At 38.8% G+C, this 17820-nt stretch overlaps 1 protein-coding gene across 2 annotated transcripts in view; it reads right to left on the bottom strand.

The window, feature by feature from the left end:
- Positions 1–17820, bottom strand: part of GPR158 (G protein-coupled receptor 158) — a 206752-nt gene that overhangs the window by 103282 nt on the left and 85650 nt on the right. For both annotated transcript variants that reach the window (XM_069777227.1, XM_069777219.1), the window contains exons 3-4: positions 14868–14970; positions 7372–7589 (exon numbers count right to left, since the gene is read on the bottom strand). In XM_069777227.1, coding sequence (XP_069633328.1) covers positions 7372–7589; positions 14868–14970 — 321 coding nt within the window. The remainder of the gene's footprint in view (positions 1–7371; positions 7590–14867; positions 14971–17820) is intronic.

Raw genomic sequence — 17820 nt, 5'->3', positions numbered from 1 at the left:
GAAAGGATTGGCTGGTTTACATTAGCAAAAAAGGTATGTTTGCAAAGCCAGCATGCTTTAATATTTAAAGATGTATCATACATCAATAGCCTGTGATTATGTCACTCTGAATTACTGCATCCTATCATGGCTGCAGTAAGGGAGAAAAGACATTCTTGATTTCTCAGTATTAGAAAGGGGAACTACAGCATTAATTTGCATGGTGCCTTTCCATCTATGTGCAGTTTTGCGCAGTGTTTAAAATTCCATTGTTTAGGGACTATCTTCACGGTTTTGAAATCATATTTAGCAGAACACTTAAATGTATTTACACTAAATGGAAAAATAGGAAAGTGGTGGCATAGAATATCTAGCTACCCTGAACTCCAAATACTGGAAATCCGTATTCAAGAGAGCGTAAAACCCATATAAAAAGTCAGTTGTTGTTATTTGCCACATTTCCCTCAAGAGAGGTAAAATTATTTATTCTTGTTGATAATTAGCCATGTGGTCTTGTTAATTGTGAGTTTTTTCCTTGATCAGTGTTCCAGATATATATTTTTCTCCTCTCATTAAAAGTATTATTTCTGTATTTCCAACAGTTCTTGAGTGTTCATAAATGGGGGGGGGGGGGGGGGGGACAAGTACAATAAAAGGCAATTTAGTTATAAATTTCTAATATTTGGGACTGGAAATGGCCTCAAATGGGGCAAAGCCCTTCATTTCAATGGCCTCTATCACAGTCCTTCATCACTGTTAATGCCATATGGCAACATCATTCCAAACTGCTGTTTTGAAGACTCTCCTCTAAGCACTTTTCCCATTATTTTTCAGAGCTGAAAACAACCTTTTCCAAGTGTGCTGGTTGCTGTCAGTTTTACCTTGATGTGCTGGATGTAGACCCAGAGATGCTGGCCACAGATACATTAGGAAGACGGAAAGACCAGATCCCCCAAAGGTTTCCTCCTGCGTATGCCTGCAGTTCCCCTACCCACATTCTCATCCCTCCTTCATCACTGAAGTAGCAATTAGCCTCTTCCATGCTACGGCTGAGATCAGATTCTCTGGTCTTTTTGCCAGTAGTGGTTCTTAGCATTTCTTAAGAGCACTTACAATTCCTCACAGCAGTTGTATTCTACCTGACAGCTCCATGTTTGAGTTGGTATGCCACTATGCAAAGGTCAGTTACTTTCAGCTCTTCTTTCTGATTAATTTGAAAAGGCAGCCTGATAACTGATGAACTCTTTAGGTTCTTTGCAGGTGATGTCCTTCCACTGTCCAGTACTTTTATAAGAAAGTTTTTACAACACAGCTTGTTTCCTCTCTAAGGCTGTGGTAGATATTTAGCCCTTGAAATCCTATGCTAACTTTGAAATAAATAAAAAAATCTGGTTTTTATTTACATTTATTTAAACATTCTGTTTGTTTCTGGTGCCATATAGCTTTGCTACCCTTACATAGCATGTAATCAGTACTGCAGTTTCATCAGTACTCCCTGTTTGATCTCTCCATTGGCTCATACAAAACTACTCACATAGATGATTTCTTCTATTTTGTTGATGTTTTTTCTTACAAAATCACTGTTCATCTTCTCATTTTTGAGAGTATTTGTTTTAGCATCAGTGATTTCTGTCATTGCCTAGCCAGCTAATTTTATTAGCTTAGCCTCGTACTTTTTGGATGTGTTTTTAGTAGTAATGTTTGCATTATCCAATCAATAATAATGCCACAGCACACAAGGATGTTTGCTAGTGTTCACCTTGAGCTGATTTGTTTCTTAGTTGTTCGACTTAGACAATGTTTTGCACCGCTGTATGCAGCTGTGAAGATCTGACTGTAGGGCTGAAGGTTGTTCTGCAAGATCCTCTCATAGTCTGTCAAAGCCTTTTGAAAACCAAACAACTAAGAGGAGCCTATTCCTTCATATACTCCTCTACAATTGCTAGGACACATATCTAGTCCATCCAAATTGCTGAGAGACTCAGCTGAGCCTGTTCCTTGTTTTGCATCCAGTGTCCCTTTACTTCTCTTACACTGGAGAAGCCTCAACATCTCCCCAGCTGCAGTATTCAGCAAGATCAAGATCACCCTGTCAGGGCAGTCTAATAAAACTACAATGTTTCCACTATTGAGGAAAACTCTTTTTCCCAGGCTCCACTGCACAACTCCCTCAAACTGGTGCTGTCAGGTGCCATCAACTTTTCTGACAGGATTTCATGCATTTCCATCTCCCAGGAGTTTTTCAGCCTCTTGCAGCTTGTGTTAATGCCAGGCTCAGGGTTTTCAGCGTTCACTACTGCTTGGCATGAGGGTTGTCTAGAATAGTTAAAAATTTCTTTGAAGTGATCAGCACATCTGTTTTCCCTTCTGTATTAGCTGTTAATATTTTTTCCTTTTTTGTTTTGTTTGGCACATTTCATCCATTTACTCTCCTGCTGAAATGCCTTGTCTTTTCCCATTATAGCAGTGGCATCTGCTTTATCTGTCATCTTTTTCTGTCTTTCCCTACAATGCTTTTCACTAGTGGTTTAGCTTCTGCTACTCCTTTTGTACCTTCTTCCTAATTTTTTTAATTCTTACCATTTTGGAGTTCTCCCTTCTCTTGGCAAAGGGCCACATTTTCTGCCTGTGATTTTCTCCAGTTATGACTCTTGCAGTTTAATAACATTGCTGCTGAGCTAACCTTGGGCCAGCTGAGTCACTTTCACCTGTGTTTGACAAAGCCTCAAATGAATTCCTCAGCATCGATCTGAGCTTTCTCACAGTATCTTTCTGCAGTTTCATTTTGTGCTGTTTGCCAATGCTGACTACTGCTTGAAATCACTAATTTGCAGTTTCATTTACATGTTGGCAATGCCACGATTTTGGTCAGTGGTACCAGCGATAGTTTGGAGTAACTGTGTCTCAGACAAATGAGTTTAATTTTGTTTTGCCACCTATTGAACATGCAAGTCTACATGAGTAACTACAATGCTTTCAAGAAGAGGCATGAAATCTAACTTAATGACTCTTTGCCAGGAGAACAAAAGAATGGCTTTCTGATTCAGAATCTAGTGTCTACCTCAGGTCATGGCCTGTGCTGCATTATTAACGGAGAACACCAGAGAGTGATCCTTCCTGGTCTATCTTCCCAGTTTCCAACAATAAAAATCATGGAATTCCTGCACCAGATATTTCATCAAAACCACTGAGTTTAAACAGCCAATAATGGAAATATCCTTCATGATTCCTTCTAAACTCTGTTTGAATTGATTTATACTTTGGGATCTATGATATTCTTTGCCAATGAGTGACATAAAGCAACTAAAAGTTGTGTAAAACACCTACTTGGTTTTTTTTAACCACTTGAGAGATCCCTTGAACACCATCTAGTGATATCTTAAGAGGCACCATGAATATTTGTTCACATGTCAACATCTCCCCGTCTTATATGATTTTATACCATATTTCCTGCACTGCCTTTTCCTCTGTCATCTCTTGGTCACCTACAACAAGTGTAGCTCACCTAGCCCCTTGAGATCATAATTTTTAAGAGCTTTTGGTGGTGGACCTTGGAATAAGTACTCTCATATCCACATGTTCATAATCCACCTTCACAGAGCTATAAATATATTTGTACGGCATCACATTCTCACAAAAGCACTTTCCACACTTATCCATGGACCTAGTAGTTCTAATTTTTATTACCATTTCTATGAATTTGCAAGCATGTAAGCTGGACCTACTGATCTTTAGTTCTTGTCACCATGACAGGAAGTCTTTACAAACACAGACGTCACATTTCCTATTTTCCATTCCTCCTCTACTGTTACTAATGTAAGCAGTAGCTTACTCCACAGTAAATAATTCAGCAGTTTTGTAGAGGAGTTCTTTCAGAAGTCTGAAGAAGAGGACTCTTTAGAGGAACCTTTAGAAGTTCTAAAAGAAGAGACTGAAAACTTCAGAGACTTCTAAAGGTTCCCCTAAAGAGAAGCCTGACTTTTAGAAGCCAGTCATCTGGCTTGCTATAGGCTTTGCCTATTTATTACCATTTATTTTGTCAAGATCTTTCACTCATGGAACCACTTTGGTTGATATTTACCAAGTTTCCCTGTAGACCATTATTATTACATCCTAGGTCAGTAATAAAGATCATGTCAAAATGAAAGTCGTATTGTTACATTCTGTCAATAACACTTTGGCAGTAATTGTTGAAAACATCTCTGTTCTCTTTGCTATGTTCTTTGGAAGTGGAACAGTAGATCTTTTACCAATGATTGATCTTTTAGTAACTGGCTTGGATCTAGCATATATTCTGCACTGTTGATGAAACTAAGCCGACGAGTGACTCTTCCACAGCAGTTTCCATTATAAGTACTGCTTGGTCATAATATGTGCGACCACTATGATCTGAATAGCTGAGACACTTCTTCTCTAAAATACTTCTGATCTGCATCTGCTCTTAGTGATATGTTGATTTTTTTTGAGACCAGGGTTGTCACTTCCATCACAATCTAAAGGGTCTTTATGGACCTTTATCATTCTTTGTCTGAATTATTATACTCACAATATCACAGTCAAGGTGCTAGGGGTGTTTCTTCCCAAGGTGCTTTCTGTTGGCAGACCTTAAGTTTTCAGGACCTTAGCTTTTTGAAGTTAGTATTTACCAGGAGCCTCCATGAACTACAAGCATTAAGTAGTGTTTTGCACAGTCACTTTTACCAGAGTGGTAACCTGATCCCATTTGTCTTTCCATTCTACTGAGCTCATTTTACTGATCAACAACTGTACCAAAATGCCACGTATCTATTCTTCATTCTTTTCAGCACTGGGGCCTTAATGTAGCATTTTTTATTCTTAAGCCCCACCTTTTGCTCTTTTAAAGACTTTGAAGATTGTTCCTTGATATGGTAGCAGTACAATTCTTCCTGTTAAAATGCTATATTAAAAATTACTTTTTCTAACTATTTGAATATTGTAGTGTCATACGTGGGAGAGAATCCAAAAAATGCTCTTCTCTGACACCCACCCAGCACAATAGAAATGAGCAGTTTAACATGGTAACTTTAATCATAGACAGATATACTAACCTAATTGAGGTTTGTTTCACTAACAGTTGGAAATTCTCAATATGCAGATATTCTGAATATATTTCAATATCTGTTCTTTTATTTTCATTACTTTCCCCCCTTGGTGGAGAGTACACAGTCAGTTACTAGTTTTCTTCCTTCACTCCAAACTTCTGTCATTATCCAATGTAACCAGCAGTTTTCTTATGTAAATACTCATTGTTCTCAGTATGTTTGCCCTTCATACAGCTTCTCATTTCATGGTAATCACACAAGATCTTTTTCTTTTTAAAATCATGCTGTACCAACAAGATAAAGAACATAAAAGGAATCCAAGAAAAAACTGAGCTGAATGACATGAAAAGCAATGGAACATCTATTTATCAGTTTCTACTCCTTGAAAACATTGATCATACAGGAAAGGATTGTTAATCACCATATTACTTTTCTGTCATTTTTCCTCACCTTTTCCTTGTGAGAGATACATTTAGAGCAAAGTCAACTCTCTTCTAAGGTAGGAAAATTATAATTGAATACATCTCTGTCCAACTGAATGAAATGCAATGTACCAAAGGCATTACTTTTCTTTCCAGAAAAAAGAATGTTTTGGTTTATGTCTGGTTCTCACTCCTTCAGATGTCATGATGTCTAATGGTAAGAGGTAATCTGGAAAAAAATGAGCTCAAACTTTTTCATAAAGAGGGAAAAGTTTTTTAGAAACAAGGAACGATATGTATATGCCTCTTTGGTATTGATTAGATATCAAATATTCAGATCCCATCTGGTTCTTTACTCATAGCCTACTTTGGAGAAATGACTAATCATCACAAAAGTAAAAATGCACCTTTCATTACTAGCAGGTTTTGTGAAATACGAGATTTCTGTAGTATGTTTAATAAAGATCTATTTTTTTTTACTGTAGTGGATACGTATATCAGAACATATGTAAGTGTGCAAGTGCAAGAGTGTATGCAATTTTACACACCTCTGATCTCAAACTATTTATGAGAAAATATAGAAATTTTTTATAAAACAATCGGTATTTTAGTGTGGAAAAAAACAATCAAGCCAAACTTGCAACAGCTGCATATGAGATAATCTACTCTGTTCACTTTGTAGGTCTAGAGAGTAAAGTTTTTACTCACAAGGAATGCTTCTTTCATGATGTTGTCTATGACTTTAAAAGCGAGTAACATTACCATGCGGACTAAAACCTCACAAAATTGGAATAAAGTTCTTCTGCTAAGTTACTGTTAAGCAACTAAACAGATGCCTACAACAGACTTCTTCCATAATGAAAAACTTCATAAATACAATTAAGTCTGTAATTTGAATCATTTTATGCAATATCATTAAATACAAATACTCTGTCAGAAACAGAAGAGAAAAAAAAAAGAATGTTCTGCTCGTTCTGTGATTTCCTGCCAGGATATTAAAGTCTTTCAAAATGAGCCATGCATTTGTAACACAGACACTGTAGGATTAGGAAGACTGTGGGATCAAGTGTTCCAAAAACCAAAATGGAAATGCTTATCTAGTTATGGAAAGTGGATGAAGCTATTAATTTCAACAATGTAGCATACTGTGTGCACACCTACGTCTCCCAAATATAAGTAGTGAATATGTGCCAGCTTCAATTCATTTTTTTTAGTAAATTGGAAGTTTCAGAGAATATCCTGTGTTTACTGAGGCAACAGTGAGATTCCACAAGTCCTTACATGTTAAAAGATTTTGAGTGAGGTAAAAGCAGAAAGTTCATTAGGTTAGTACATAAAACATATCCGTAGTTTGCATCAGCAATTTACAGACACTCCTTAATATATTCATACCTAGAGAAAAAAAATCTTTAACCATAGAATCAAGTTTAAACTCTCTAGGAACTAGAATTATTTGGAACGATTTTTCTTTGATATAATTATTTTCCAGCTAGTCTCGTAAATATATTGAAGCTAAACATCTTTCCCAGCAGTGGTAAAACAAACCTTCAAGATTCCGAGACTATAAATACCCACATGCCTCCTTAGATACCTGCATAATTGGCCAGATTTTCCAAAATTACTTCTAACATAATAGGTTTCCTTGATTTTTGCTGACCATCTATAAATGTAAGCAGATTTCATTGGGAGACACAAACTGCTCAGTGTTTTTTTTCAAAAACTACATAAACAATTTAGGTACGTCCACACCTAAAGCAAAGCATTCTGGTTTGGAAATCCCATCCTCTCCTTGAGTTGAGCTCCTTACCCGAGTACTCGACTGTCAAAATGAGAAGCTATACACCTAACATAAATGAGTCTGTACCACACAGTGGGCAGGAATATCAAAGTAAAACACGTCCGCTTACCTTTGCCTTGCGAAAATGGTAGACTACCAGCATGCTTATGAAGTCCAGCAGCATACAGAGCGTTTGGAATGAGATGATAGCCAGCCGTAAATACTTGTCCTCCTGTGCATAGCAGGGAGTATCATCTGTACAGTAAGAACATCCTTCCCTGCAGGGTAGGCAGGTGTAGACTTCCTCTGACAATTCACCGCCAGAAAAGCGATTTTCTGCATCCTTTCCTGAAAGTATCAGAAGGGTAAGGGGAGACACCTTTAGTTGTATAGGGTGGGCAGTTCATCCATACAGGAGCAAAACAGTCCTCTGCTGACTCCCTTTTCCTCCCTGTTGGCCTCTCTCATAAAGTTACAAAATGTCTTGCCAGGGTTGCTTTTCTCATTTCACCTTCCTTTGTCACATTCAGAAAATGCAGACCAATTTAGATATGAGGGAAAGTGAGCTTATTAAATGCCGAATGCTTTCCCATTGTATTTAAAGTGGGCTAAATCTGCACGGTAAATTCTTTGAAGGAGAATTCTGAACGGGGAAAAAAATTACCTCAAAAATTTGGGAATAAGGAAAGGATTTTACAGACACATGAACAGACTCATTAACTACTTAATGTTCACAGTACAAGCTCTGATCCTATTTCAGATTATTCCTCAATTTCATAAAGATGCTATCTAGTGAATTAATTAGCTTCAAATTAGATAAAACCCTTCTTAATTAACATTTGTTCAGCATGCTGTTGCATGATTGCACTACTCTGTCCCCAAAGCAAAACCAGTGCACTTACACTAAGTATAATTTTCCATTGTTCATAGAAGCACACCAAGAAACCAGGAAAACCTATTGGCAAGTTAATATTTTGTCCACAAAAACCAGTGATTCTTGAGCTGACATCTCATCCATCAAAGTGAACCCACTACAGGAGGATTCCTACTTTTTCTGATCCATTAACATTTGCCCATAACGCCCTGTAACATTGCTTACCCTACAGGCAATTAATGGAATAAAAAGGTGAAAGAAAAAGGGGGCAAAAAAGAATATTGTTAAATAAGAAGGAAAATTGAATTTGCTGAAATGTTTAATAAACATATATAAGATGTTTATTAAATGTTAATATATATGTTGTATATACTAATACAACAAGAAAATGTGGCTGAAGCCAAATCAATGGTGTACCATGTGCGATAACTTCTCTCACTTTTTACAAGACTAGAGAATTGCTCTAATATCTTTGATCAAAATACTCCTCTGTCAGTGAAAGTAGTAAATCATGCACTGTTTAGTCTTAACTCAAGAGACAGCCGATTCCACTGATGTTGCACATGCATATTGGCTTATGAAACTGTCTTCAGACTTTTAGCTTGAAACATTTGAAGCAGAAGGTTATTTACAAGGGTAATTATTTCTTGCTTTCTCAAACCTATGTACAAATGCGCATGAGCACACATCTGCTGAGAGGCAAAGCCTGGAAAGGGACAAAGCAGCTGTATATCCAAGTCTGTTTACTTGGCAAGCAGTTCCAGCAATGCTGTGCTCCTCATCCTTAGTGTAGGATGCTTCACTCCCGCATCCCGCAGTGAGCAATGGACCCACACTGTCCTGTCAGAGAAAGAAGTCACAGTCTCCCACCTCCCATCTCCATACCCAAATCAAGAGTCAAGAGACTCCATACCCTACTGTTCGAGTCTTCCACTTTGTTTCCTCAACACGTGCACTCATGTCAACCTGCTTTTCCACCACACACCTGTTCCTTTATCATTTCTGTAAAGAGTCATCCTTCAACTAGCCCATCTCCAAAAAGATTATTTAATCTCTTTAAAACCTCACATTTCTGAGCCACACATGAGCCACTTGTTAATATGTTTTTATTGTGGTAACTAAATAAATTATTTTCAGTGTAAAAACTTAACCACTGAAAAAATATCATTTAAAACCTAAAGTTATGAGATTACTTAAGTCACAAATATTATGTGAATATGCCTTGATAATTTTGCATGGTCCTAAACTTGATATTCTTACTTTATTTCTGAAATATTCAACCTTGCAAGTTGTTGCAAGTACATTATAATCCATTTTATCAAGCATTTTCTTATCTGAGTCATACACGGAAGTTTCTTCATGTGTATGCTCATCACATACTACAGGGATAACAGCCAATAAACAGTTGCATGTTGGAGTAAATATCCCAAGGATATGAATTCAGAACACAACAGCAAGCCTTTGCTTAGATGTGTCTGGTGTCATGCTGTCTGCTGTATACAAAGGAAGATCATCGATATGCATCTCCTGCACTGCCAGCTATGACTGATTATCTGCTGAATACCTTTTGACTTTGAGATGATTCTTCATTATAGCTAATATAAAAAAGATCTAAAAAATTGGATCTACTTGAGATTTTACACAATATGATAAAGAGTTATTAGTAATCCCCATTTTTTTTCCCTCCTTGCCAAAAAGAAAGAACATTTTTCAGACCCTCTAAAAGAAGTTCTTGGGAAAGAACTGATCATTGTACTTACCACTGACTAGGAGCTTGTTTGTCCACCCACACCCTTGCCCTGACTATGCCCTGACTATATGTCTCAGGGCACTGCTGCCCACTGCATAGTTGAACATTTCTGCCCTTTACGTCTGGCTCTGTCCCCTCACCAAAGTCAATGTAACATCAATTCAAACCATAGACAGTCCAAGCCAAGCATGAAGTTACTGCCTCTTACAGACCACTAGACATTTCACTGTGCCATGCCTTCTCCTATCTCAGCAGCTCATTTGGATTACATATGCCTCCTCCAGCGAAGAAAATCAGATTTTCCTCCCCAAAAGATGGCAATAAATTTTAGACACTGGTAAAGTAGATGGACAAGAAGCCAATTCTGCTCCATGTAAGGCAGCCACGGTTTTAGCACTGACACAAATGAGATGGAAGCAAACACTGAAAGACTGTGCTCCAGGAGTTCAAACTGAGGATGAGGAAGGTGTAAAAAAGTACCATCCTCAAGGAAAAAAGAAAAGAAAAAATAAATAAAATGCAGTAACAAAAAGAAGGATAAAATGGAAGGAGAAAAGAACAAAGAATTGGAGGAAAGCAGGAACAGGGACACAAACTAATATGAAGTATAATAAGGAAAATGCTTGAGTACTGGAAAAATAAACCAAAAAGCTTAAATGCTTCAGCTGTGTCCCCTCTACTATATTCTTTTCTTAGTTCTTCTCTCTTCTATCCTAGTCTTATTTTTCCGTCTGATCAGCCCATCTGTTTTTGAAATGGTCTCCTGAGGGTAACTCTTCATCAGCTTTGGTTCTCCTAAGCAGACTTTGCTATGCAAGGGGTGCCTCAGCAGCTGTGACATTGCTTTCTGCAAAGTAAGAATGGCACCACAGACTGCTAAGTGCCAGGGCAGGGATTGCTACCACCCCAAACAAAATCATCCCAGACCCCAGTCAAAACTCAGCAGATAAACACAGAAAGCACAGTGCATGCTGAGCGCTGAGCAGAACAAATGACTGATTCTGCTCCTGTTCTATAATAGAGTAAATTAGAAACAACACCAGTAGTATCAGCGATCCTGCAGTAACTCAGTGTGTGTGAATGTAACTGGCCCTGCCAGCATCAAAACCTGGTAATCAGCCACGGTCATAATCCTCACCCCAGAAAGGGATCACTGAAGTCAGTGACAGCCTTCATACATGCAAAGATCTGCACATGCGAGTTCTGTTGAAGAACCAAAGGCAAGGGCAGGTGTAAAAAATGGGAATTCTTGTTGAAGTGGAAACCCTTCCTGGGACTTTTTATGTGATCATAGCACCGTTAGAGACAGTAAGTCCCATATCCAGACAGAAGAGCCACTTCTGGTGCAAGCACCTTTTTGCACAGGGCAGGTTCCACATCTGAACAGCAAGAGCTGAGCAGAATCTCTGCAATATATGGATGATGCATTGCTAAAGAATGAACTTGCAGGTTGAACAAAGCACTGCTGTTCTACTAAGGACCTTCCAATGCAAACCTGATTACCCGGTGAGGCAGAGAACGCAAGTGCTTTGGAGAAGGGTGTTACAAAAATGTTAAAATGTATGTAGTCAGCAGTTAGTCTATTCTACCTACACTAATAGTGCTACCTAAAAATGAGCCATTAGGAGAAAGTGCATAATCATGTACTCAAGCACTTACAGGTTAATGCAACTTGCATACATGAAATACATTTTCTTCTAAAATCAATTTCCATCCTCAAAAGAGACCCCGGAAATATGGCAATAACTGTGCCCCACTAGTACCCAGGGTCCTCATTAACTAATGCAGAAAAAAGAGAAAGGTTTTACATATTTTGGTACTGTCAGTTCTGAAGAACAAACTCACCCTTGGGAGGAAAATGCTCTTCTACCTGGCTTCCTATGCAGTAAGAGAACAGCCTAAATTTCAGCTGTGCTCCTGACCCCCACACATTTTGGTAACTTGCAACATGTGCAACCCCCCTGGGAGCACCAACATCACGCTGCTTTCAGTCAGAAATGCAACCAATTTGCAGAATCTTTCCTACAGAGGACACTGTTTATGCAAAATTCCATTTTGGCATTCAGAGCCCCAGCTGAGTTTGCAGAGGAGGCAGATAAGCAATCTTTTAAGCCTTCCCACCAGCAAACCATGTAGAGTGTCCAACATCCATGCAAAGCCATTTTATACAGCTATCTTTCAGACTCCAACCAAAACTTTCATCTGGACCTAAAGCAGAACCTTGCCCCTGCTTAAAACTCTGACACTTGAGGCACAATCTGCAACTGTAGTTAACCATATTTTGCTGTGGTGCAGAATCCCAGTATCACTGAGAAATGCTCCCATTTCAAGACACAACACACTTGATCCAATTTTTCAATCCACACAAATACAAAACTGGTCATTTTTTCTATCTATCTATCTGCTTACTTACATCTCATCTTGAGACCTGCAAATCTTTCCTGCCTCTTTATTTTCTTCCACTAGGAATACTTTCTAAACGAGTACCATTTTACTTGGTTTCATCTCTATCACCAGACTTCAACTTATTTCCACAAAGAGATCTTCAGGTCAGACAGTTTCTGTTAAAACTGCTTGCAGGATTCATGTCTAGAATTCCTGTATTAGCATCATTTTGAACCTCCAAATGCATATTACAGCCGTTTTAACCATGTCATCTTTTCCTTTTTGATTTTTACAGAATGCAGCTGGGTGACTGGGCTAAGTTTCCTTGAACCACTGGTTTTTCTCCCATTACTTCACAGTCATTTCCAGTCTCAGACTAGCTGTCTCACTGTTTACTTTTTGAAATCACCTACAGAGCTTGGCAGATTGAGCTGCATCTGGATAAATTAAAGCAGTTCTTTATTACTGACTGTTTCAAAAGTCATGTTTATGTTAGCTCACAGTAACACGCGCTCAAATCAAAGTGGCCCCAGATCATTTAATTACACACCCTAAAATACCAGCATATGCAAACACTTTCATGAGACAGATTTCACTCTATGTTAGCAATTCAGAATCTAAATATCCAGCCTAAGGTAGATATATAGTTAGCTATAGCTTCTATAGTAAATGGAGAAAAAAGGTTATTTGCCTGAAGAGTTACTTTTCCCATCTAAAGACAAATTCGGCCTTTCTAAAGCAGCAGAATTACCCTCCAGGGGAGCCGCGCTGCTGATGCTGAATGCAGTTGAAACCTAGGTGACTAATACATACCAAGCATATAGATTTTAGACAGCTGATATGAGATATATGAATCTCATCCTTAATGATCAATGCTGTTATGATCTCTAGCCACATTATTTTTGTGTGTTCTGTGGCATTTGGTATGACAAAAATCTAAGAATGCTTATTCCTATATGCTCATTCAAGGAGTTAAATACCAACTCCACTGTAACTCACTGCACTGCAGGAGCAACTAAACATCATCCTTACTCTATCAAAAGATTCACACAGCCCAGAGAAAAAGCACTATCACAAGGCTGCCTTCTGTGACACTCCGCAATATGAAAAGAGAAGGGAAACAAACACTCACCAGGTAAACTGTTGAACAAACACACTATGCTATTTATGCTACATATATATACTGGAGACAAAATCTCTCTCTCTCTTTTTTTTATATATATATATATATATATATGAGATATACTGAGTTAGGGGTAAGATATCTTGGCCAATCTATATGCAAACCAGATTGAAATAAAAAACAGGTCAACCCATGACACAGGTCAAAGGATTTAATATCTGGAACTCAGGGCTGTGAACAAATAGGGAATTCTAAAGCTTTCCTAGTACTAAAAGTTACTTGCCTTTCATCTATAATCCCCATCACTTTTTATGTAAGAAAGCAGAGCTCAAGAGTAACTATTATAGGAAGGAACTTGGAAGCTTTATTTGCAGCTCTGTAGCATGGGGGCATGCTTTTACAAGTACCACGTCATGTAATCCTGCACATGCTTTATCAGTACAAAACACCTGAATCTGTATCTGTGAGTATCACAGAGGTGCACGTGAAGTGTTGAACACTACTAGAAGTATTTTTATAGTGAAACAGGAACAGCTATGTTCACACAAGGCAAGAGATAATACACTCAGTCCTGGACCAAGCTTGGTGAAAGCTACTCATTGTCATTCCCATCTCATACAAACTGCTCCCGCAGCAGGGAGCTGACAACATGAACCTTTGGCTAAAGGATGGTGCAAAAAAGCTGGGGATGGTGTTTACTCAAAAGTAGGAGGCAGAGAAGGATGCCCTGTTACACCTTCAAGCAACAGCTTTACACCTGTGACTGCAGTATGAGCTCTACTAGTATAACTGCAACAATTTTGGCACAAGATCTGTGCAGAGATTACGCTTTGGTCATATGATGAAAGTAATAGACATCAACTTTGGGCATGCAGTTTATATATTTTCCCTGCTGAGTATAAACAGAGTTCTGTTTCCCTTACTGTGAGCATCACAGTCTGAGTACCATACATTGTGTGTTCTGGGCAAGTGTAGGCTATATGTCATCCATATCATACAGCCAACGAGACTCAGCAGCCCGACCGAACTCTAATTCCTCATCAGCAAGTATTAAGAGTTTGGATGCTCCTTTGGATTATCCTTTGCAAATGAAGTAAAATGAAAACAATTAAAGCCTGCACAAAGCCAGAGGCTAGGGCATTCTAGTTTGCCCTGACCAAAGAGAAAATTACTAGATTAATTCCCTCAATGCTTATGCTTGAGCACAGATGCCAGAAATCTCTAATTCTCCATAGCAAGACTTCTTTTCATGTTTTTAAATTTATTTACAAATCAAATATTCTTCAAGCGGCTATGTTTTACAGGATCCTTATGAGTATCGTGAATGACAAACCAAAGGGCTAGAACTCCTTAAGTAATTATATAATCCGAGAGTTGCAGACCACTGGGATTTTACTGTATAACCCTGATGAGGATAAAAAGGAGCCCTGCATTATTAATTCTAGTTCTGTTTTCTTTTTTCTTTTTTTTTTAAACTCAAGCAAAGGCACTTACTCTGAAAGCTGTCCACTGAGAAGATGTTGGGATGATAGAATCCAGCCTTGCAAATACATTTGTAGGCTCCGAGCACAAATCCAAGGCCTTTAATTGGCATGCACTGTAAGAAAGGAAAAAAGAAAAGTCATGCAGATGATCATACAACTGCACACTCAGATGTACATTCAAGCATAAAAACATTACAAGATACTGGCAGCAGACTTCTAAGAATAAATAGGCACCCCTTCCAGTCTGACAGTATTTTCTCAGTAACTTTTCCCATAATCATATACCACTCCAATGTTTTTTCTTGTTGTTCATCACCAACAAACAGCAAAGACAGCTATAATCAAGCCTGTCACACTGACAAACCAACCAAGTGCCAAATTTGACTCCTGTACTTTGGCTATAGGTGGGACATCAGACAGCTGTGTTTTTTTCCTGCAGTTTCTAGCACTTTTTCCCAGCATAGCAGGTGGGTTTCAGATGGCTGGAGCTCACGCCATGTGAGGAAGAACGTGGACACCTGCAGCCAAGCCACCAACCTTCTGCAGGCAGCACGTGCTGGTGCTGGTGCCCCCGCCACAATGGCAACCACAGCGGTGTGGAGACTGACCCAGTCAAAACAAAGCCAATAACTGGTTAAAGAAAATGGCTGCAGACCTAAATCTGACCCAGGTGGAAGAGAGCAAACCAACACCACAGGAGCCCCACACATCTAAGCTCTCTTTTCGAGGAAGTAATATGTGAAACAAGTTTTTTTTAACTCAACTTCACTTTTGCTTTATTTTGACACTGGGACAACCACAGCAAGTTTATTACGGTGACAGAACATCTACTGTCAGACCATTTCCGTACAACAAACAGACTCTGCCTAGTACAGAAGGGAGAAACAGTTCAGCAACATAAAGGTAGAAACACTGGTAAAATTATTTTCCTTCAGTATAGCTTACTTTATCAGATCAAAGTAGGCTACTGTACTAGATGCTCTTCCCATCAGTATAGGTGTACGTATAGCATAGGTGCACCTATACCAACATGCCCCCACAAATAGGAACTAGACACTAGCACTTCCTCAGTGAGCAATTGAATGATTTAACTAAAACACCCTCTGTTCTCTCACTTCCTTACATTTCACTTCTTTGTGACTGTCTGTGACTTCAGAATATACTTCAATCTCTAACTGCCTGTGACTGGGAGGAAGATACAGAGGACAAGGTTTAGTAAAAAAGATCTGAGTTTCAAAAATCAAATGCACACCAAGAGAGGACAGTCTGCACTGGCACTTAAGAAAAACTCAATTTTTTTACCTCAAATTTCAGCTTTGGGACATAATTCTGCCTGATGTTGGGAAAGCCACTTTGCTTTTCTTTGCCTCAGTTCCCTAGAGGGCATTGTCTTTTCTTGCACCCTTTGCCAATCTGATGTCTGTGCACGCAGTGCGGGCCTGTGGCTGCCACTGGAAAACAACTAATAAGCAAGAAACTGGCATGCAAAAACACTGAAAATTCATTCAGCCTTTGTATAAACATGAAAGGAAGAAAAAATGGAAAAATGGGAAGAGAAGACACAAATCATTTTTCTCCACACTTCATCTTCACCCTACAGAAATGTGACTGTTGACAGGGTGGAGGACAGGAGAAATCCAAGTGGGATGAGTGTGTGTGCAAGTCCAATGACAGCAAAACCTCTTTAACCAAGCGCAAAAAAGTAGTTAAAAGTAGTAAAAAGAATTTTTCAGAGGAAAATTCTGTTCTGCCTTTCTGGCTTCTTGCTTTGTAACAGGAAGGTACACGCTGCTATAGAGACTGCATTTTCTTTTTGAAGGCAAGGAAGAAAAGAAGTAGCTTCTACTGTATTCTGCTAACACTGCAGCACCCCTAGTACCATATCCATAATCCATGCCCACTGAACAAATTCTTCACATAAAATGTGTCACAGGCTTATGAATCTGTTATGCATTAAAATAATGCCTTACTGGTGATCCTTTCACACACATCCAATACTCATTCACACCAAATAAAAGTCTGTAACTTTTATTTTATTGTCGCTGACCAGTCTAGAAGTTGAAAATGAACAAAATATTTCAAATACTGTTATCTTTCCTTGGTCTAGGATATTATCCTTGTTTCCAGCCTTTGGCAGATGTAATGCCCACCTTAAAAACCACTGGTCAAATTCTGTTTCTTGCAGTCCACATAATCCCATGCAAAGGTGTCATAGGGATCAGAGTATCAGTCTGTTGAAAGAAGGGATGAAGAGAAGGAGAGAAAGCAGCCTAGATCCCTCTAGATGCAGTCTCAAACTCTGAAATTCCACTGTGCTCAACATTGCATGGAAACGGAACTATTTACAGCCTGACTTTTTTAAAGAAATCGCAGCAGCTAGGCAGGGAAGAACACTAAATATCATGTGGCCAAAAATGGGGAAAATACTTTTCCTGGAAAGCAAAAATTGCCCTCTTTCTACAAATGATTTAACAGTTAATATTCTATTAACTGATAGTGGTAAATATTACGGTGAAAAGGGTAATAAATAAACTAAGAGTTTGCTGGTGTACAGAAGGAGTTTAGCAAACAAAGTCCAGATTTGTTTAATCAGGGTTCTTTTGTCAGATAGAGAGGCTTTTCCTGGCTGGCTGTGGGTGAATCCACACAATACACAGCACGCACATGCAAGCAACTTCTGTCCTTGCCCTGGCAAGTGGCACCCTGGTTCCAGCGACCCCCGTGGCAGACCCAGAGCCCGAGCCCTGCAAAGCTGTACTAGCTCAGCCAGGGCAGCCCACCCTTACTGGTTGTGGGCTTCAGGCCACCAGGAGCTCAGAGACTGAGCAACCCACAACAGACTGGGTAGACACAGTCAGTAAAATATTAATCTGTTGCTAAGTTACTTAAGATTTGATCCATATAGAACTCAGCACCAAAAAAAGCAGATGTGTGAAAAATATCCGCCTCCACATAAGCAAAAA

This window comes from Haliaeetus albicilla, chromosome 2 (genome assembly GCF_947461875.1).
Source record: "Haliaeetus albicilla chromosome 2, bHalAlb1.1, whole genome shotgun sequence".
NCBI classification, from domain to species: Eukaryota; Metazoa; Chordata; class Aves; order Accipitriformes; family Accipitridae; genus Haliaeetus; species Haliaeetus albicilla.
The sequence above is the reverse complement of the archived record's forward strand: the minus strand, read 5'-3'. Positions and strand labels throughout refer to the sequence as shown.